Source organism: Maylandia zebra, linkage group LG17 (genome assembly GCF_041146795.1).
Source record: "Maylandia zebra isolate NMK-2024a linkage group LG17, Mzebra_GT3a, whole genome shotgun sequence".
NCBI lineage: Eukaryota > Metazoa > Chordata > Actinopteri > Cichliformes > Cichlidae > Maylandia > Maylandia zebra.
The window spans coordinates 1,529,637-1,551,365 of NC_135183.1; the positions used below are offsets into that span (position 1 = coordinate 1,529,637).

At 41.9% G+C, this 21,729-nt stretch overlaps 1 protein-coding gene across 1 annotated transcript in view; it reads left to right on the forward strand.

Annotated features, from left to right (window-relative positions):
* The first annotated feature begins 351 nt into the window (after nt 1-351).
* Nucleotides 352-21,729, forward strand: part of mpped1 (metallophosphoesterase domain containing 1) — a 95,278-nt gene continuing 73,900 nt past the window's right edge. Inside the window, exons 1-3 of the mRNA XM_014410944.3 lie at nt 352-475; nt 6,519-6,885; nt 10,733-10,914. Of these exons, the coding sequence (XP_014266430.1) occupies nt 6,707-6,885; nt 10,733-10,914 (361 nt within the window). The 5' untranslated portion in view covers nt 352-475; nt 6,519-6,706. The remainder of the gene's footprint in view (nt 476-6,518; nt 6,886-10,732; nt 10,915-21,729) is intronic.

A 21,729-nucleotide genomic window follows, 5' to 3' on the forward strand; every position in this document is an offset into this window, starting at 1 on the left:
GTCATGTTGAACAGAAACATTCACCGTCAAACGGATGGACACGGGCCGTGTGGTCCCCGTGTAGTCAAGCGGTCATATTATTGTATTATTGTAGGGTCTTTGCTTTACAATATAAAGTGCGTTGAGGAAACTGTTGTTGTGGTTTGGTCCTGTATAAGTAAAACTGCACCGAACTGCTTCCTCGGGTTTTCTGACCGGGAATGAGTCCAGTGGTGCCGCACGCAGCTGCTCTCGGTCCTCCCTCCCTCCCTGCTCTGCTCCTCCTCGTTGTACCGCTCACCGGTGAAACACAGTGGGCCGGACTGAGAGGGCGAGAGAGAAAGGCAGAGAGAGAGAGAGAGAGGCTGTGCCTACGACGCTGTGCCGGTGCACCACGGGGTACGCATTCAAACTGACCAGCGCGTCTCTGTGGCAGCGCAGACACTCCTCTCTCCACACCATCCAACACTGAGCAGCCTCACTGCGACTGAAGCTGGTAGGTAGACTCCTATTTATTTTACAGCTCTGTTTACAATGCATGAGACAGCGGAGCAGAGATTTGCCCCGAACCCGCATACCGCGGCATATTCTCGGGTTAATCTCAGCCCTGATGCCAACATTTCCACTCACCCGGCTTCGGTTGCAGAGAGCTTTATGTATATATATCTATATGTATATGTATATATCTATATGTATATGTATATATCTATATGTATATATATATATATATATATATATATATATATATATATATATATATATATATATATATATATATATATATATATATATATATACACGTCCCCAGATGTCGCGTTTTCCAGCGGAGCTCACCGGAACGCTCTTATAGTCGTTCATACTTCACCACAGCACCGCATCCAAAGGGCAGTTCAGACTGAAAAGAAGGCTGATAGCGGAGCTTCCAGGCTCCACGTGTGAGAAGCAGACAGCTGGTGCAGCCTGTGGACCAAACGGCTGAAAAGTTTCATTAGAAGTCAGTTACTCGGTGTGAGTTCACGGACACCTCTGCAAAACGCGCACGAGGGCGATAATCACAGACGCACTTTGAACTTTTCACCTGATTTCTAATTAAAGTTTCTGCCTGCAAAACGCTTTGCTGAGACAAAGTGAGCAGGAGCGAATTAAAGGTGAAAAACGCCGCATTAAAAGAGAAGTTAATCGGCACAGAAATCTTTGTGGATGTTATTCTCTTGTATTTTTCAGCCTTGGATAGGAAATTTCTTTCAGCCGTCACCAAATTTCACAGAGCCGTGACTCCAAATCAGACCAACACTATCTCCAGGCTACGCGTAAAACAGATAACTGTAATTCAGCGACACACTCAGATGCACTTTAATTTTCTCTGTGTGTCCATACGTAGCAGGAAACGGGCGAATAAGCAGGGAGGATCGGCACACGGTCTAATGTGACGGTCGCTGTTAAATATGACAATGTCCCCATGAGGAGAGCGCATCAATCAGACGTTTCTGCATTTATCAGCCGCTCCACTTACACTAGTGAACACTGATGGATCCGTGTGAGCGCTGCAGGGCTTCTCTCCTCTCCTCTTCTCTTCTCTTCTCTTCTCTTCTCTTCTCTTCTCTTCTCTTCTCTTCTCTTCTCTTCTCTTCTCTTCTCTTCTCTTCTCTTCTCTTCTCTTCTCTTCTCTTCTCTTCTCTCCAATTACCAAATAGACTAGGGGCCCATACAGTGGAGATAATAAAAGCATTGTAATTCTGTTATGAATTCAAACAATGACAAACAAATTGAGCCAGAAAAATAGTAAATAGCACTTGTATCTATTTTCACAGTCAACTCATCAATTTTTTGCATCTTAATTATTCCTGTAAACTGTGATCTTCACTGCAGACAGTATTAGTCTTGTCACCAGAAGTCTTGACCCCCATTTTTAATCAGACGACGTTGTCATAACTCAGATGATCTAAAGGCACTTTTGCAGAGAACACAAAAATCACGAGCTAATGAGTTTTGGCTGCAGGAAATGTTTTTTTCTGTTTGGACAGAGTCTGTGAGTGAAAACTTGTGAACGTGTAAAACAGATTGTGTGGGCTCGAGTGTGCACGAGTCCTTCTTCTTTCTTGACCCCCCATCTTACAAAATACAGGAGTTCCTTTGTTAGGCTGTGTGACCGGTTTCTTCTCTGCAGTGTGTGCTGAAAAACAGCATTACACTCACATGAGGTTCAGTACACTTTAAAGCACAGATACATTTTGGGGTAATGCTCCTGAGGTAAAGTACGCATAAGCAAATCAATTTAAACTTAGAATTATTTAAGGAATTTATGAAATTCATTTACAGCTTTTATTTTGGAATGTTTTAAACAAGATTTTGAATTGGACATTACAGAGAGAGGTGGCGGATATGATCTCTGTGAAATTTACAGGAGCTAGTCTGTTAAAATTCAGCACAATGAAGCAAAAGACAACATAAATGTACACAATTAGAAATCGTGAAAAAATGGCACCCATTATTTCTTAAAGTGACAGTAATCCACTGATGGTTTTCTGTACACCCATAAAAACAGGGACACACATTCAGGCTAAAACAGAACAATACTGCAACAGTGGAGTGAAGACTGCTTTTATTGCTTTCCTGCTTTCCTAGATATGCTTGTATGTTGATGTTAGCATGTTTCCATCAGACATCCACCTTTTTCACACATAAGTTAAATGTTGCTGGGAGCTGGTAAAATGCAGCGGAAGAAAAGAGGATTTTCCGGTGGCAGAAACACTCGCTTTAAAATAACAAAGGACGAGACTCTATGAGAAACATTTTCAGAGACAAACAGGCTGTCCACACAGAAGTTGTCTCCAACATGTTGTCAGTCTCGCGGATGTCTGATGGAACAGATGTACATTAATTTTAATCAATACGGCTGTCTCACTGGCATGTAAATGTTTAAGCCTGCGCTCAGATTGAATTTAGTGCTGTGTGAACAAACTCAGCCATTTTATTCATTTAATGAAACCAAAAGTCCCGTTTAAAAGAAACTAAACCAAAAACGTTGAGGTTTTCATGCAGCAGAGCATGTCATACCGAATGCAAATAGGTGCATGTAAGCTCACCTTCCTGGTAAATTACTTTGTAATTGGAAAACTGTCTGAGTAAAAGACAACGTTCTTTCCTTACGATAGCTTTCCAGAGCTGTACAGTCCCGTCTCTGTCATCGCTCAATTACTCGTCACACTGATACCAGCAGGCGCGCACCATTTCAGCGCCTTACACTCTTTTAATTTCAGTGTGAATGCCCTCAACTACTGTGATTGTGCATTCAGCGGAGCACGTACGAACCCACTGTGGGCCAACATTTCCAGTGTAGGTACAGATGCTTCTTCTAACACGCTTTCATATTTAAATGAAAAGCAAAATGAATTTGTTAAGCTATGTGTCAGATATAGTTTTGTTTCAGCGTTCAGAAACCACCCTACATTTCAGAGATTACTGAGCTGCTGATAGCACCAACATCAAATAATAGCAGCTAAGGTTGAGCCATAATATTGAGATAATGGTGGCATTTATTACCATAATATGATTCAGTGACACTGGTAATAATATCTTAAAGTAATGAATGAATTGCTGGTTAAAAGCAGCCAATCCCAACACATCCTTGTGTCTGAACAGTGCAATAGGTCGACTGCAAATTACTTTCAAATAACATATGCAAAAATAGAAAACATGGGGTAAATTAGGTCAGGAGATTGAAGGTGATTTTTTCTGACAGGTAGCACACTACAGACAGGTTTCAGTACTGGAAGTAGTCCCTCGGCTTGGATGAGGTGCAGCCTGTGTAGAAAATGCAGAGAAAACACACATGACACCTGCTTACCTGCAATATTCTTACATGGACTCACTTGGAAGTCATGCACACTTTGTATTAAAGAGCTGTAACCTGTCAATCTGCTCAAGCTGGAGAATTATGTCGCTGTTCAGTTCAGGGCTCAACGCAACATGTGGAATCAATATGCTGTATTTGGCTGCAGACTAGCTGGTGTAGCGCCCCCATCAGGTCGTAAGAGATCTTTAGAGGAGGTGACGTGGTATAAGAGCATCATAGTTGACCTTTGGCAGAGAAATCCAATCCAGGCCTGTATCCTGTGACTTATAACACTCAGCCTCTGTTTGGTTAGATTTCGACACCAAAATTATTTGATTTGGTCACAAATAAATCACAACTTGTGTTAATATTTACTCTCCACCACGTAGTGCTTAGCAGTGAAATAAATCCTGATCCGTCTTTCTGGAAAGATTTAGGAAATGCAGTTATTTTCACAACTGCAAGAGTTCACCTAGATCACCACGGGTTGCTTAAATCCCTTAATCGATCGATCATATTATTTATTTATTATTTATTAGCAATGGATTAAACCCTTTTCTTTAGACAGAATCGAAAACGAGTAAAATAAGGGCGGAGGGCGAGCACAGGCTGATGTTAGCTGTATATTCAGTCGTCGACTACGTGATTTCGACAGCTGCGTCTGAGCCCAGTGTGTTACAGTCTCAGCATCTGCTAATACATTCCTGTCTGACACTAGCAGTGTGAGGGATTGTCACTGTCACATTTATAACAACAGAAGCACATTAAAATATGCATGCGCAGGCCTTCATACACATCAACCTGCTAATGCGCACATGTGCTGCACACACTCCTGAAACACATCCACCGACCACCATGCTGGGATTTGCCCGTGACAAACAACCGGGGTGTGAAGTGTGTATCTGTCGCGTCAGCGAATGAGGAATCGAGATGGCACGCCGACATCGTGTGGCAGTCCAGACGGACTCTGCCAAAGCAGCCTGTCCCCAAATTATCACCTCCGTCTTCCAGCGTCTCCGTCATCTCAGCACCTCTCAGCGGCTCTGCGCTCTCCCAGCAGTCGTCAGAGCCTCTGAAAAATGAGCTGCAGAGTTAAATCTGAGCTTTAATGGGCGACACACACAGGGAGGTCTCACACGTCAGGGATGGGCAGTGAAAGGAAATGATCAGTTCACTTCATTGTTGAAAAGAAAAACTCGAATGAAAAGAACAATGTAGCACACGAAAAACCTAAAGAGCATTTTTAATTTAATTTAGAACACACATTTGTGCCCAAACACACGTTTGTCATTTAGCTTCTCACTGAACTGGGTAATTCAGTTCGTTCTTTATAACCTAGGCTAACAGATATACTTAAACCTTTACATGTAGACACTGCTGTGATGTTTGTGCGTGCCTCGTGTCAGAATTGTGCTTTTTATCATCCATGGTTGTAGTGTAACTGTGATTTAGTCTATTTTAAGGTAACTGCAATCTTACTTTAATAGTTATTATTTTGACCCTATTAAAAAATAAAATAAATCATATTCATAAGACACAGTACAGGTCTGTATTTAGTGACAGTGTTATCCCTGCCAGGAGGTGCAGTTGGTATCCAGTATTGTGTATAACACAGCAGTTGCTCTGAGCCATTTAACCCTCCTGCCTTCTTGGGACCTTTTTGTGCCACTGCTATGTGTTAAATGGCTGCCATTTCCACTGTGTTCAGTGGAATATAACCAAACTTGCCACAGGATAGTTTTTTACCTGTCAATGTTAATATTCCAGTGTGAATTCCTTAAATCAGCCTAAAATGGCTGAGCAGCAGAAATCCCCACACCCATCACCCTGGGGACCATTTTCTGCCCATTGACTTCCATTATAAACGCTATTTTTCAACCCCAAATTATCATCATATGATTTTATTTTTTCTTCTTTTCTTGGATGTCAATGAAGACTCAGGGCCTTGAAGTTTTAATTTTTAAATTGCAAAAAAAAATGCAAAAAAAATAATGGCAGGTCAAAATGTATGTTGGTGCCAATCTTTGGTCCATCTAAAGGCCTACTTATAATGACAATCACATATTACTTCAACTGGTTTTTTGTGGAAATATTTAGTTTCGTTTTTTGGTTTTTGGGGCTTATAACACAGGGCGCTCATGTAATAACACTGGGATTTGAAGGGTTAAAACAACGAAAATATAATTAAAACTTTACATGAATATTTCAGGGAGGAGTAGTTTTACAAGGTTGGCTAATTTAAAGTGGAATAAAATATGGATATATGGTCTTTTTATGGCGTGGCTGAGAATGGTCCCTAGGGTGATGGGTGTGAGTTTTTTAAAGGATGGCAGGAGGGTTAAGTTCAGTGTAGCCGGCCAGCTGAGCTCAGGTACTGTTCACTGTGCCCATTAAACGGTCCGTTGTGATTTAAACCTAGTCTAAATCAGTAGGTCCAACTCCTGTTCCACCACCTGCTTTAGTCATGGAGAGTTTTTTGGGACCCCACAGACACAAAGAGGCAGTGTCACTGCTAACTGTGCCATTATTCCACAGTATCCTTGGATAGCAAACACTTGTTTGCTGCTGTGCTAATGTTCCACGGCACATTTTGTTTAAATATTTGATAACTGCAATGATTCTTTTTTCAGTTATTCAAATAAGGGTTCTCCTGCAAATACGTCATACGCCAAATTGCAGCTCTGCTCTTTTGCATTCTTTGCAGGTGCAGAAGAAGAATGTGATGCTGTCTCCTCAGGTCACTGGGACTGTGTGTGCACCAAGGGTTTGAACTCGTCAGGACATTTCCCAGCAGCCTCTCATAAGGCAGGGACAATCCACCCACTGCCCTAAAGCAAAAACAACCAGCAGCTACAACTTTGCACTCCTCCATTTGCTTTGGTCCCTAGCACCATGGCCTTCACCCTGTCAGAGATCATGGCCGCAAGGCGGCAGCAGTCGCAGGCTCAGTCACATTCACAGCGAGGCAACAGGACTGCTGTGGAGGTGGATGAGTACAGCACCAACCCCACTCAGGCTTTCACCTTCTACAATATCAACCAGGGACGCTTCCAGCCGCCTCACGTTCACATGTGAGTAGATGGAAATGTAGCTGCTGGTAATCATGGAGCATCCTGCTGTCATTGAGAGTTGGAGCTCATAAACATTTGTTGATATCTTTGTTTGGTTATCTTTTAAATTGCACTAACACACTGTATAACAGAAATGTAGAGATAATGATTTATAGTTCTGAGTGTTGCAGCTACTTCTTGATCAGCAGCAGTTGCCACATAAAGTATATGTCTGGACTGAGCTCTGTTTGTTGGGTTTTCAGGAGACTAATAATAGGGTTAATAATAATAATAATGATAATGTATTAATACTTTTGAAATGATTAATGTCAAATAAATACAAACTGTCTGCCGTTGCTCAGATACCTGACACTGATTTTTAATCTACATCTTTAAACTGTTTTGACCGTTTGCATCTCGTGTGCTCCTGGAACGATGCATGTAAATTAATAACATTCCTTTCTTTGCATTTATGAAGCTTCTTCATCTGTTGCCATGGCTACAGCTATTTGTTGTAATGCCAACTTGAGACTTCCACATCAGCAGAGTGATTTATTTTGCTTTTTTCCCTCGAAAAACTGAAAATAAATTGCACAATACATTTTTAAGGAATAAATTGCAAAAAATTACTTTTGAATTTTCTTGCAATTGTTTTATAGTTCAGGCTCTAAAATAACATGCAAGAAATAGTTACTGGAATTTTACATAATGTAATAATTTTATTTATTTAAAATGTAAAATAAAATTCAATATTTAAAGTTTAAATAAATTATTTACATTACGCAATATTTTGCAAAAAATAAAAGCCTTCCAAGTGTTCACTTTATATGTAATGTGAGTCTGTGCAGACGCAGACTGGAAGTCAGTCATTCCTGCCACAAAGGGTCTTTGTAGTTTATGCTAAGCTAGTACTGATCAACCAGCAACCTGCGAGGCTGCAGTGCAGAAATGCCAAAAACAGTGCAGGTGTTGCAGCTCCTCTAATGGCCACTTGTGGCTTGCTCAAAGTTATTATTGTTATTATCTGACACATGATATCACCCACTGTGTCGCTACAGCCCATCCAAGGATATTTAGTTAGTGAAATCTGAGGATTTTATCAGTCTGTAGCTTAGCATTGATCAGCATGCTTTTGTGACTGTGCATAGTGAGTGTAGCTTGATAACCACGCTTGCAAGGCTGAGATGGTTGCACTCAACCACGTAGTCAGTATATTGTCACTTCTGGCTCCAAAAAATCAACATGGCAGCAGCCACGGAGCCAGAAGAGTCATGTCATCTGTGAGACGAAATCCCATTGGCCTGTACTGGGAGGCTTTTATAACATAGTTCCAGATTGTCTCTTTGTAGATTGTAGGCTAGTTTTCTACTTTGAATCCAAAAAGGATGATATGCATTTATAACTTCATGAAAAACAAACCATGCATATGTGAACTTATTCTACAATAAGCTCACTTTTTATCCTTCTCCCTAAAATGTAAAGCAATTTGGAGTCTCTGTCAGTACTGCTGATTATTTATATGAATAACATTAATTATGAACTTCAACTAAAAAAGTTCAAAATATAAACACATAATTCATACTCATATTTTGTCTTCAGACACAGATGATCCAGTAAAGCATAAAGATATGAATGTTTTAATAAGACTGAATTGAATTTCTGCTACACTTCAATATCTGGCCAGCGGTGCCATTTAATTATAGTATTAAATTACATCATTAAAGCTGTTCAATAAATGAGTAGACTCTGTAACATGTTCTACGTTGTGAATCACGGTCAGGTTAGAAGTAATCTCCTAAAGCTAAGAAGCCGTGCACCGAACACTTCTTTCATAACAAGAGCATCAAACCGCAGGATGTTGCAGACAGCTGCGTAACTGCAATTCCAACCAAGTAAATAAGAAGCTTCAGATCGCGCCTTTGTAAGGAATTGTCAGTGATCAGGTTTTGAACATATGTAGGATGTTTCTGTGGGGCTCTTGTGAAATCTGAAGCTCTGAATCCCTTTTTCTCCCCTTGTTTATATTTAATGGTAGTTTTCATTCAGGTGTGATTTCCACTGTTTCAAGATGCAGCAGTAAGTGGCAATAAATGGCACTCTTGAGTATGTAGCTTATAAATGTCAAGATATGGTTTCTTGTTTTTTAACATTGGGGCTTCAAAGACAATAGCAGTTACTTTTTGACCACACAGATCAAGTATTATATAGTAATGTCAAAAGCTGACATTATTAAACGGCAAATCAAGGCTAAAAATGATTTGAAACGCCACATCTAAAACTCTAATATATTACTTATAGAAGCAACTAAAGGGGGTGGGGTGATTCGATCAAACCAAAATCTTCCTCTTTTGCATCAACTCAGCCCACCTTGCTTGGAGGAAGAGACGTGAGCATGACCCAAACACCTTCTCTGCAGTCAAACATGGGGGTAGGCATATGTATTAGGGTACAGGACGACTTCACTGCATTTAGGGGCCGAGAACCTTCCCTCAGCCAGAACACTGAAGGTGGGTCGTGGATGGCTCTTAAGGTCTACTGGTCTAGCCAGTCTCCAGACTTCAGTCCGACAGAAAATCTGTGGAAGGAGCTGCGTCTTTGAGTTGTAAAGCAACATCTAAGAAACCTAAAGGGCTTGGAAAGTTTGGAGTCCCTCCTGAAATGTATGCAAATCTAGTGATTTCTCCATCATGTACCAAATCACATTTTCCTTGGGGATCAAATACTTATTTCAGTGACATGCTCATTCAAGCTTTATGTAATGTGTGTGTTTTGTCTCTCTCTTCCTCCCATAAACCTTTGACAGCCTCTCTTGTAGTTTTAATGACGGGTATTTCAGTATATATCAATAAAGCTGCGGCCTGCCGACCTGGGTGTTTCTGCGTAGCTGCACAGGCAAAAATCCCCCTCACTAACTTCTGATGCATATCCAGACATTGTTCTATAAACAGGGCTACAATACGACAGAAACTGCTCAGTCCAAGGGTTCCTCCTCCCAGCATGTTGTCAAACCAGCACATTAACACTCTAATACCCCCCTTTAGCTACCTTAGATCAGGCTATTTATAGCATGACTATAACTGACCTCAATTCTGCTTGTTCAATTTCTAGCTGTGGCAGCTTGTGCAATTAAGTCACTCAGTCTATTTCTGAGCTTTAGTTCAACTTTAGGCTATTATATAAAATCACAGAGTCTTTCGAACAGTCATGTGAAGAAGAGATCCTGTGGAGCTCAGTCACTTTACATCATCTTATATTTCAGTCCCATCAGTTGTGCTATATTTTCTATGAACCCTCTTTTGTATTTTATTACTTCGTGACTCATTTCTTGCTGGTTGTCTTATGTGCATGTGTATCTGCTTCCCTCGTCGCCTCATCTTTTTCTGTCTCTAGTGGTATGGGTGGAGGAGGAGGAGGAAGTAGGGCTGGGTGTTAAGGTACCTGGAGGAAAGCTCACTTAAGTGGGCCACGGTTATTCACCAGCTCTCCTTCTCCCCCCCAGAGACCCCATGGATCTGCACACTCACTGGAAATCCCACAGGACTCTGCTCTTTTCTATATTTGTGCTTTATTCTTTTTCTATCTCTGCACATTTCTTTTTCTGCTTCTGTGGGTACCGTGCTTTTATTGTGGCCTCTCCCTCCTCCTTTGTGCTGTCTCTTGTTTCCCCATCTGCCTCAGTCTGTGGGGATGATTTTCTGTTGGATACTAATTCTAACTTTTTTCATTGTCAGCCTCTTACCACAGAGACTTTACGTATAGCATTGTTGTCCCTTCTGCTGTATTGTTTCAGTACAGCAAAAGCTGCAGTGGCCCCGTTTCGCATCCTCACTCCCTGCTTTCTTGTCCTCTGTTCCTTTTCTTGTCTCAGGGTTGACCCAATGCCTCACGACACTCCAAAGCCACCGGGCTACACACGCTTTGTGTGCATCTCGGACACACACTCCCGCACTGATGCCATCCAGATGCCGTACGGGGATGTGTTCATCCATGCTGGAGACTTCACCGAACTGGGACTGCCCTCCGAGGTCAAGAAGTTCAACGACTGGCTAGGTTAGCAGTTCTATGTGTTTAGCTGTCTTCCGTGACCCCCTTGTGATCTTGATCCTAATCAAGAAGAACTAAAAAGTTCTCAGAGAGTATTTTAATGCTGATGCATGAAACTCTCTTTTTAAAAACAGCTTCCACTTGTTTTTGGAGCATTAACTCAAAGTCAGAAACTTCCCTAATATTGCTGACCATTTTCCCGCACACATTTTTAAAGCAGTTTGCATCCTTTCTGCATAGATTTGAGTTTCTTTTTGTTGAATTTAAAGATTAGTGATTTGAGTCAGCTTATAAAAAACCTCGAGTTTCTCGGACATGTCACAAGAAAACAGGAAGCCAAAAACAAAAACTTTGGTAAAAGTATAAAGTAAAGTGAGCGTTCAATGCGCTGAACATGAAGTGTCTTTGAGCCAGTTTTAGACTGTACTGAAAACAACCATTAAACTAAAACGTATGCTGTGCTTTGGGAAACTGATCGCTGTAATATACAAGAATCCCACATGTGATTTGTGGCAAACATGCAAAACCCACAATATAGTGCGATGTGGCACAAAGTGAGTCTGGTTTGTGTTACACTCCTCTCGTTTCTTACAGAGGTTGCACAGACAGTTTGAACATACCCTTCGAACCAGCCTGGTTCTTTCACAGTTTCTCCAACAGCACAGAAAACAGGAACCTGAATCAACCTTTAATATTCCACATTTTACTCAAAATGTTATTACGCAGCAACGACCTGATACAACTTAATAACTGATACTGTTTAACTTAACGAATCTCGATGGGTCACCCCAAACAGTATAACATCCCCTCGTACTGCACACCAGCTTTTCACACATGGGATCCACATAGATCCATTCTTTGCGCTGCCATCCCTTTCCTTTCACTCTTCTTGCTATCCTTCTGTCACAAATCACTCTTGACGCTCATCTCCACCCACTCCACTGCACCCTCTTCTTCACTTGTGCATTGCCTGTTGCTTTGGGCTGTTGACCCCTGGTATTTAAACTCATCTACCTTCACTACCTCTACTCCATGCAGCATCGCCTGTCCTCCTCAGTCTCACTTTCCTTCCTCTTCCAGCTCTCCTCCACTTTCTCCCTACTCTCACAATGTCGACTCAAAACATCCACGGTAACTCCAGCCTGGTCTCATCTGTCAGCAAATAAGAAGGGGCTCAGATTCCTGATGTAATGCCTGCAGAACCTTCCCTGTCACTCCTGACACTCTGTGTCACTCTGTAATCTGTAGATCCACATGGACAAACTCAAACTCCTTTTCTATGCTTCTCAACCAAACGTTGCATCTGTAGTGCTCATACTCAGCCTGAAAGCGTACTGCTGCTCCCTGATTGTCAGCTCTGTCCTTAACCTACATTCTACAACTCTTCACCATAACTTCTATGGCTCATCGGTCTCATCGCTCTATATTTACTACAGTCTGCACTTTTTAAACAAATTGGTACAATACTCTTGTTCACCATTCCTAAGGCTTCCCTACTCTCTTCAAGATCTTTCAAGATTGTTTTATCTCTTCTTTACTGCCTTCTCTCCTAGACGTTACCAGGTGACCTGTCTGGGATGACAGGTCTGCCTATACTGCCTTTTTTCCGCTGATCTGTCTTCTTTTGGATACTTTTCGGTACTTCCTAATTCCACAACCAAATCTCAGTGTTTGTAGCTCAGGAGCAAGTCCTCTATTAATTGGAAGGTTAGTGGCTCAGTCCCTGGAGGCTCCACTTGACTGCATGCTAAAGTATCCTCAGGATATACTGAACTCCAAGCTGCTCTCTGGTGTGTTCAGAGCCTGAATGTTAGAGACAATGCACTTCGGTATAGAACAGAAGAGCTTGTATGAATGGGTGTGAATGAGGCATGTTGCATGAAGTGCTTTGAGTGCTGCGGTAAAGTATAAGAACAAGCCTACGGTTTGTCCTTTGTTGTCTTTCCAGAGGATACACCAAACACCTTCTGGCAGCTTCCCTCACCACTTCAGCTGTTCTTACCACCCGAAGCCTTTCTCGACTCCTCCCTGTACTCTCTGAGACATTCTTCCACAACTCCCAACATGTAATCTTTGCCTCACCCTTTATTTACTTACTCTCCTCGACTTCCAGAGCCAACCCAACGATCTTCCATTTTTCTTGTCGGCACCATACCTACCCAACACTTCCTCGTCTCTTCTGTTGTCCAATGAAGTCTGCTCCACCCACCACTCTCTCTCTCCTGGGGACACTTTAAAGAATTCCTCTTTCTTTTCTAACTAACGTCCAGCCTGTGGGGGATAAACACCAACAACATTCACCTCTTCAGCCTCCAGCTTCAAATTCATGATCCTGTCTGATCCTCTCTTTGCCTTCACAACTTATATGTGCTCATTCTCTCCATCATATCAGCCAGCTCTCTCCCTTCACCAGTCATAGGCCTTTACTTGCACCTCCACACTGCAGCCTTTCCTTCTCTTTATCTGCGTCAGAACACACGTTCCTCTTCCTTTGTCTTTGGCCAACAGCAGCACAGTTTCCACCGGCATCCTGTTGAACGACGGCACCAGAGGCGGTCGTTGTTAACCAACCGATCTGATACGGAAATCTCATTCTTGATAATCTGCATGTTTGATTGGGTAAAGACTTTATGCCACATTCCTGACACAACTCTCCCCATTTCTGCAGGCTTGGTACCAGTGTTAGGAGGACACTGGCTTGTCTGTGTGTGGAGTCCTGTCAGCCTGCCATCTCAAAACAAATACAAATAATGTTGTTTTCTATCAAAAGGTTGTTTTTATTAAACATTACTGAAACATATCCTCACACACAACAAATTTGAGCTGCCTGAAATTTGTTTTCACTCTCTCACTCTTTAGTGCAACCTGTAACGTACCATTAGGGGTGGGGAAAAAATCGATACTGTGTAGTATCGTGATATTTTGTTTGCTAATAATGTATCGATACAGGGACGGCAGAAATCGATATTTTGTTACAAAAAAGGTTTCTGTGCTCTGACTTCAGAGCACGTTGATCCTTTTTCTGAGCAAGAATCCTGACATTCCTTCACTGTCCAAATGTGTTTAACTTCTTTTTGGCAGCAATAAACACGACAGTTTACTTATTTTAATTTAAGACATGTTTTATTTTAATTAAGTTTAAAACTTTTTTATTTAATGTAAAATTATTTTGTTTTAATTTACTTTCAAATTCTTCAGTTGCTGCAGGGGCTGCATAGTTTTCATATTGCATAGTTCAGAATAGTTATAATTGTACCAGATGGTTGCATTCAGTTCAGTGGGACTAGACTGTAATACAAACCATTCAAGTTTGTCAACAATAAAACTGAAATGAGAGAAAGACTGAGTGTGAGACTTTGATATTAGATAAAATGAATATTGATAAAGTTTACCTTTATGTACAGAATCTGAATATCGCAAAATATTTAAGAAAATTGCAATAATATCGTATCGTGGGATGTATGGTGATTCCCACCTCTACGTACCATGTTCCCTTAATATTACATAAACAACGTTTATTAATAATTAGTGACTCTTGTTTATATTTCTCTCCTTCCTGTCTGTTAATGGAGTTGTTGGAGTAGGTGTTTTGTTCCTGACGGGTTTTTGACTCTAAACCAACTTTTCAACCTTCTTCTTGTCTGTTGCTGCTGTAGGTGCAGCAGATACAAACTGCAGCAGAACGGACGCTCAGCCACGTAAAGAGCTTCATATTGTTTTGTAGTGGTTTCAAATGACTTAGTGATCATTTACAGATCACGATTAAAGCATCCGTATTATGAAAGTCTATAAAAGTTGTTGTGAAAAAACAGGAGGTTTAGTGCCGACGGCAGAGTGAGTGATCTCCTAACTGCAGCTGCTCTTATTCCCCTCCATGGACCCAAGCGTCCGAGCAGTGAGCGAAGTCTCAGGTTGGTGCTGATGTCAGACCAGCTCCTTCAAAGGCAGCTCTGCCATCATTGGTGTTAATCTGTTAAATTCCCCAAACCTGTTGTTTTTAATGGCTTAGAATTTATTTATCAACAATAATCTGTAAATTATTTATTAATAATAATTAACTTTATTATTTATTAACGTTTTATGCTTTGTCAGCGCCATGTAAATCAAATACTCATGAAAGTTAAGTTTAGTTGGCAAAGAAATTCCTGCCGTGCGTCCTTATATTCTTACACCCTTTGTTAAGAAGAAAGTAAAGGAGCCTTTAGAGAATTCAGACTTGTTTTCTTTGACTTTTGCTCTGCTGGAAGCTTCTTATCTCTGTACTGACTAAGGAGCGCGTGTAAGTCTTATCATCGCCACGTGAAATCTGTTGAAACAGGAAGAAGTAACCTCGCACGAAGCTGAGCAACAGCGGAAAAAAAAAGTTCAGTGTTCGAATCTACAGAAAAGGCAGAACAGTTCCTGCTATCGCTGCCTTCATCGTCGTCATCGACACCTTTCCCCGGTGAAAATCACGCCAGGAAAAGGTGCGTGCCTGATGGCGGGTGCGTGTAAAGCTGTCTGAAGGAGGGAAGCAGACAGTAGAGGGAGATAAGGGGAGAACTTGTTGTCCTTCGCCTCCTTCCTCGCTCACACACACGGGAGCTGTGGGGAGCGCGAGATGTAAATCCGCTAGCCTGCACTCCAGCGGTGAGAGAGGCGACGTAAGAGACGGGAAAGAAAAGATAAACTGAGCCAAATGCGCCTGCTGCTGCCTCTGAAGTCAGTCTTTCCTCTCTCCATCCCTTCCTGCTCCGCTCTCCCATTATTTCCTTCTCCTCTGCAACCCCGCCACCTTCTCTCCACTGCTGATATAAATATTTATAATGTGGCTATTCCTATTCTTTCTGTCCTTTTCATTCCCTCCTGTTCCCTGTCTCTGTCACACGGATGTTCTGTAGATGAATGTAACTCCTGCTGTTTAGTGTGTGCTGAACAGATTTGCTGGGAGATCAGGTTTAGCGTATTGATTTGGAAAGAGTGTCTGTACAAACTTCGGTCAGGTGTTACCATCTGCTCCCAAACTTTCTGCTCTTTCATCTTTTCCTCTCCTATCAATCTTTGCTTTTTTCTCCCCCATTATTTGTCTTGTTCCTTTCCCTCTTCCCCCTTCTCTATCCTCCTTACCTCCCTTTCTGGTTCCACTCCTTTCTCTCCAGCTCTTATTTTTCTCAGCTCTTATTTTTAGCAGGAAGTCAGTTGGCTCTTGGGGCCGCTGGCAGCCATTCAAGGCTTTCTCAGAGATGGCAAATGTTGCAGGAGAGGAGAGGAGAGGAAATTCATGCAGGGAAAGTGGTGGGAAGGTAAGGGGATGACAGGGAAGGAGAACGCGGAGGTTTAAAAATAATAGGGAGCAGAGCAAAGTGCCCATGTGTCTCCCCAGAGGGATACTGCCTTACTTTGGTAAACTCGCAGCTCATGGACCTGATGCCACACTTTTATTGTCGTGGTGATCCATCCTGTCAGTCAGTATATAAAGGATCTAATGCTTCATCTCATTTACCTTTATTTATTTATGTCTTGATTTATTCATTTATATTTCTCAGGGCTTATTAGTGTAGCAGAAGCCACCAAACACTCTTTGGTACTGTGCCCACATCCATCACAGGATGTGCAACGCTTGAGCAAAGTCATTGTTGCTTTTGCAGCAAATATTCTGGCCTGCCTCAGTCAGATCTTCACATTTCTCTGCAAATTCAAATTGTAACCCTTGAACAGAGTAATCTGCTCTCCACAAAAGCCCACAGCTTTACCTCTGACTTCACTAAATAAACACTTTGAGTTCATGTATTGTACAAGCTCTACATTCTGCATCAGTGTTGCTTTTTGTAAGACTCACATCATCTCTTATAAATGTCTGTTTTAACATCATTAGCGCACATGTATGTACATACGTACATTTTAAAAATAAATAAAAGTCTTCAAAAGTCTGCTAAATTAATACAGCGAAGTTGTGATTTCTCCAAAACTGGAACAAACTGTGAGCCAAACTCTGATGCTGCTCACAGACTGGGCTGGATGTGGCCCAGAACCAGAACTCTTTACTGGATTATAACTATTGCTTTAGTAATGTGTGGATCAGTGTTTCAGCTGATGATGAGTTTAATAATTTATCATTCTATAGCATCTATGTCTATAATATATTGTCTTCATCTATAATATCCAGGAATTTATATTTATAAATAGTATATAAATATAGTAGCATATACAATGTCAAATATTTGCCTAAAGGATGATTAGCGGTTGAGGCACCAACATTAATAAAAAAAAAAGTGGGTCCAAGTCCAACAGACTTACTTTACTTTACATGTACTCGAGTACAGTTCAGTAAAGTTACCCCATGGCCTCGTCTGCTCATGCACCTGGTGCTGAATGACTAATGATGCTGTTCCTAACTGACATAACTACATATACATATACTTTTAATGTTAAATCCTGTGCAAACATCACACTGAGCGCTAAATAAGAGTCAGTCCATTTACCATGAACTAAAATTCTCCTGACAAAATGAATGCACAACTATTGGTCACTCTGTTTTTTATGCAAGCACAATGTGCATGCTGAAGAGCACTGATTAATAAAAAAGGACACGTTTAAGTGGAGTTGAAAAGCCACATTGGGCAGCTTTTCAACTGGACTGCTGTGGGCGGAGATGTTTGCAAGGAACAGGTGAGAGGAGCGAGTGAATAAATTGGGGAAAGTAAAAAAAAGGTTAGAGAGGGTGAGAGGCAGACCTGGAGCTTGTGAGCAGCGCACTTCAGTCCAATTGTCTCCAATAATGGTCTCTTTGATCAGGCTTTCAGCGCTAAGCCGTGCCTGCGAACACGCGCGCCGTAGCAACGATCCACGTGGATTTCGTAAGCTGAGGCAACCCTAAGTGTTTGCGTGTTTGTTTGTGTGCGCTGCCCTCGCTGTAGGCTTGAGTGGCATTTTTATTCATGCCATGTGATAACGGGATCTGGCAGAGCAGAGCGGGAATGTACTGCAGTGAGTGTCGAGTGTTTAAATATGGATCTCCTCTTGCTTTGGTGTCGACTCTGGGTCAAGAGAGGAGCAGCTTTAATTCTTAAAGGCTTTGTTCTCACTCTTTCTTTCCTTCTGTCTGCTTTTTCCTGATTGACATCAGTGACTCTCTTACACTTCCTTCAGATTCACCGTAGCAAGACACCGTCCAGTTGACTCACAGCGCTTTAATAGTTCTACACATATGCAGGTTGCATAAAAAATTATGAAATGTCCTCTTTTTAAAATTCGTCTGAGGTAAAAAAAAAACAAAACATTAATCAGTTCGTACTCATTCCACCTTTTATGCACACCTCGGGTCTTTTGTAACCTGGGACTACATTACAGCCTGTTAAATTTATTCATTTCATTAAGTTGAGCACATGGCTTCTGGTATTCTTCAAATTACTGTGCTGCTAATGCTCTGATATCATTAATTTTTTTAATGTAATTGTTTTTTTTAAAAATTTTGTTTCACGCCACTATTTAGCCATCAGTGCATTTTTCATCCCGTTATATCGCTGCTTTGTCTGTGTTCATATATATGAATATATCAGCTTGTTTTATTAGCTCGTTGATACCACAGCTGTTCACCACAATAACCCTTGAAATGCACGGGACAGAGGTAGCAGTGCCGCTTCAAAAACAGCAGGAGCATTTCAGAAGTGCTAAATATAAAGTGCGGTAAAGAAGTTTCCTAATCACAGACTCTTGCATCGGGCTGAAGGAGCAGGAACAGGCAGCCAGCAAGCTTTTCTACAGTTCACCTGTTTATGCTTCATGGTGAAGCAGCATAGAGCAGATGAGACAGCCACCTGCTGAGACTAAGGTGAAGCAAACTTTGTTTGTGCTTTATAAATGAGGTCTGACACGCCCTCGTGCAGATACAAGACAGTGAAGCTCAGATGATGATGTGCAAAGAGGAGATGTGATAACCATTTGCTTCAATGTTACCATTCAACATCTCACCGGCCACGTCTTTGCCTCCATCTGTGGTTGGACTGAAAAGGAGGGTCGGTGGGAACAAAAACAAACAAACTGGGATGAAAGTCCTTCATGACTGGAAGGACCTGCAGAGATGGGCAATAACACAGTGAAGGACACACCTCCTCTGTGAGATGTTATCGGCTTTTTTTATTAGATGCATTTTTAGGTAGTGCTTCTTTAAAAATGTATCTTTACTCTTATTAGACTGTACAAAGAGAAATAACCCAAGTCTTCATCCTGCTGCTGCCTCAGGAGCGCTGGATTTGTGCCCCCCCCCGACTCCAGATTGCGAGGTCCACAGCCTTTAGCATCTTTGTTACAGCTCTTAATTTAGCGCCTGCTCTATCTGTTCCCCTTTACTGCTGAATAATAGATAAGCGACGACCATGATGCGATTGCCGTGTCGGCACTTTAAATGCAAGTGTGTGTGTTTTATTTGCCTGGCAGAGCGAGAGGGTGTCTGCTGCTCTGCACCTGCCTCTGCTTGCCTGGGTGTGTTTTATTTTTATGCCCCTTCATCTCCAACCTTTGTCAGGTGTTGAACTCCTCAACCCTTTCACCTCCCCGCTGGATCTCTTCTTTACCGCCTCTGCTGCACTCGTTCGTCTCTTAGCTTTCTCTCTTTAGCTCTCTAACAGCGAGGTTATTAAACTTTCATAGCTGCTGCCTTTTTCTGGTCTGCTCTTCTCTCTTCCTTCACTGTTCATTCAATCCTTATTTTGCCACATTTCTCACCTTTCCTTTGTCTTTTTTTCACCTCTTTTTCTACGTGTGTTTACTCAGCAGTGAGTGCTGCTGGAGGAGATCATAATGAGGAGGTTTGACACTCTTATTGAGAAACTCAACAGAATTTCACGTGACTGTAAATTTAGGCAAACCTTTTCCCATCTGTCCCTCGCTGCTTTTATATCAGGGAGGGAAGAAGATGCAGTAGAATGCGCATCTTTTTCTTTCAAATAAGTTTCTTTTTTCCCTCTTCGAGTTCAGATAGTAAACCCTCGGTGGATATTTCTCATGAAATGATGGAAGTCTTTCTCATCATTTCCTAATTCTCTTTTTCCCTTTCACTGTTTTTTATCAGTGTTTGTAATTCGTCGTATGCAAACTGTTGCTAAATCTGTCATTAGTCCTCTCTGTCAAGCCGACAGCAAACCAACTGTTACAGGGTTAAATCTGTAACATCATCGATCTGGATTTTCACCGACTGTAGATGGTGATGTTTAGCTCGAAGCAAAGCCTTGGCTAGATACAGCCTCTAGACGTGTTTGCATGGCTATGGTCTCATATGCTCTAAATCAGTGTTTTCCAACCTTTTGGGGCCACAGCACATATTTCACATTAGAAAAATCACACGGCACACCACTAAACAAAAATGTCACGAAAAGCACATTGATCATTTTTCCTGCGTACCCTGTATAGCAGAATTGGCTTGGTTTGTCCCCAGTATACCTCTTTTGCGTTCTTGTGACCACTACTCATGCTAGGGCCTTCATCTGGCTCGGAGTTTTCTCCAGGACCAGGTCAGACTGACTGCTTTCAAATATTGATCCATTGCTATTACACACTGCATGCCATTATGTCATTTCTTTTTCGTCTTCTTCTGTTTTATTGGCAGTTGGCAACCCATTTAATTAGAGCAGTTAGTTGTACTACCCACTAGTGGAAGAGAATGTAATTGATCTGCCCGATACTCATGTCGGTCACTTAGCGTACTAATCAGGTGGAACCAGAGGATCTTCCACGGCACACCTGATCATTTCTCACGGCACATCTATGTGCCGCGGCTCAGTGGTCTTGAAACACTGCTCTAAATGGATGCTGATGGTTCGGGCATGGCACCAGGATGTCTCCTAAATGATGTGTTTTGGGCATGTCCTGTCACACTGCCACACCTGAAGGGCTGGGTGTGTCTGGTTGAACTGCTTTGGGAACTCAGTAAACAGAAAATGTGCACTTTTTTGTGCAGCATTTTATAAAACAGGGAGTTGTGCTTCACAGTTGACAGTGACAGTGGAAAAAACCTCCAGCAGAGCCAGGCTCATGAGTGTCAGCCACCGGTCGCTACCAGTTGGGATTGAGCACGCCATTGTAAGAGTACTCAAATAGGCCTGGTGTTAACAAGCTGTTCATCAGAGAAGGACAGTTCGTGTTCTCATCCAAGGTTTAAATATGACGTTACATAAACCTTGGTACTAAAGCACAATGGCCTGGAACTACCTTCAGAGCATTCCCTGCTAGTCGATGTGGTCTGATGATGTAGCGGCTTTGACGAGAACAATAAAGGTACAACAGCACAGTGTACAAGTGATGTTGTTTAGCATCAGCTAAATTTGGCATCAGTAGAAATAAAACGAAACAGATATGGGACATATGGCGAGTAGCCAGTGGTTTTATTCATCAGCATTCGTCGGAAAAACCCACGTTGCTTATTCTGAAAGTTGCAGCTTAATCTTCAGCCACATTATCCTGGAGGCAATTTTGTAACACTGAACATGGAAGCGGAGCAGACAGGATGAAAGAGACAGAGATGGAGTGTTGGAGAGTGAAAGAGAAGAGACAGACCACCTACGAGGCCGCTTGATGATGCGCTGGATCCGTCTTTGTCGCTGCTTTTATGTGTCTTTGCTCGTGTGTGTGTGTGTGTGTAATGCATTATGTTCAGCGAGGACATTGTGAAGTGTTAGGAGGTGCTGCTGTACTCAGATAAAATGTGTGTTTTGGATGCGTGGCGCAGTAGGTGGTGTTTGTGTATGCCGTCTCATAATTGCTGGCTGTCTTTGTTTTGCGTCTGCTTGTACGACTGTGTGTGTACATGTTTGTGAGTGTGTGGAGATATGCAGCAGAGTGTGGGCG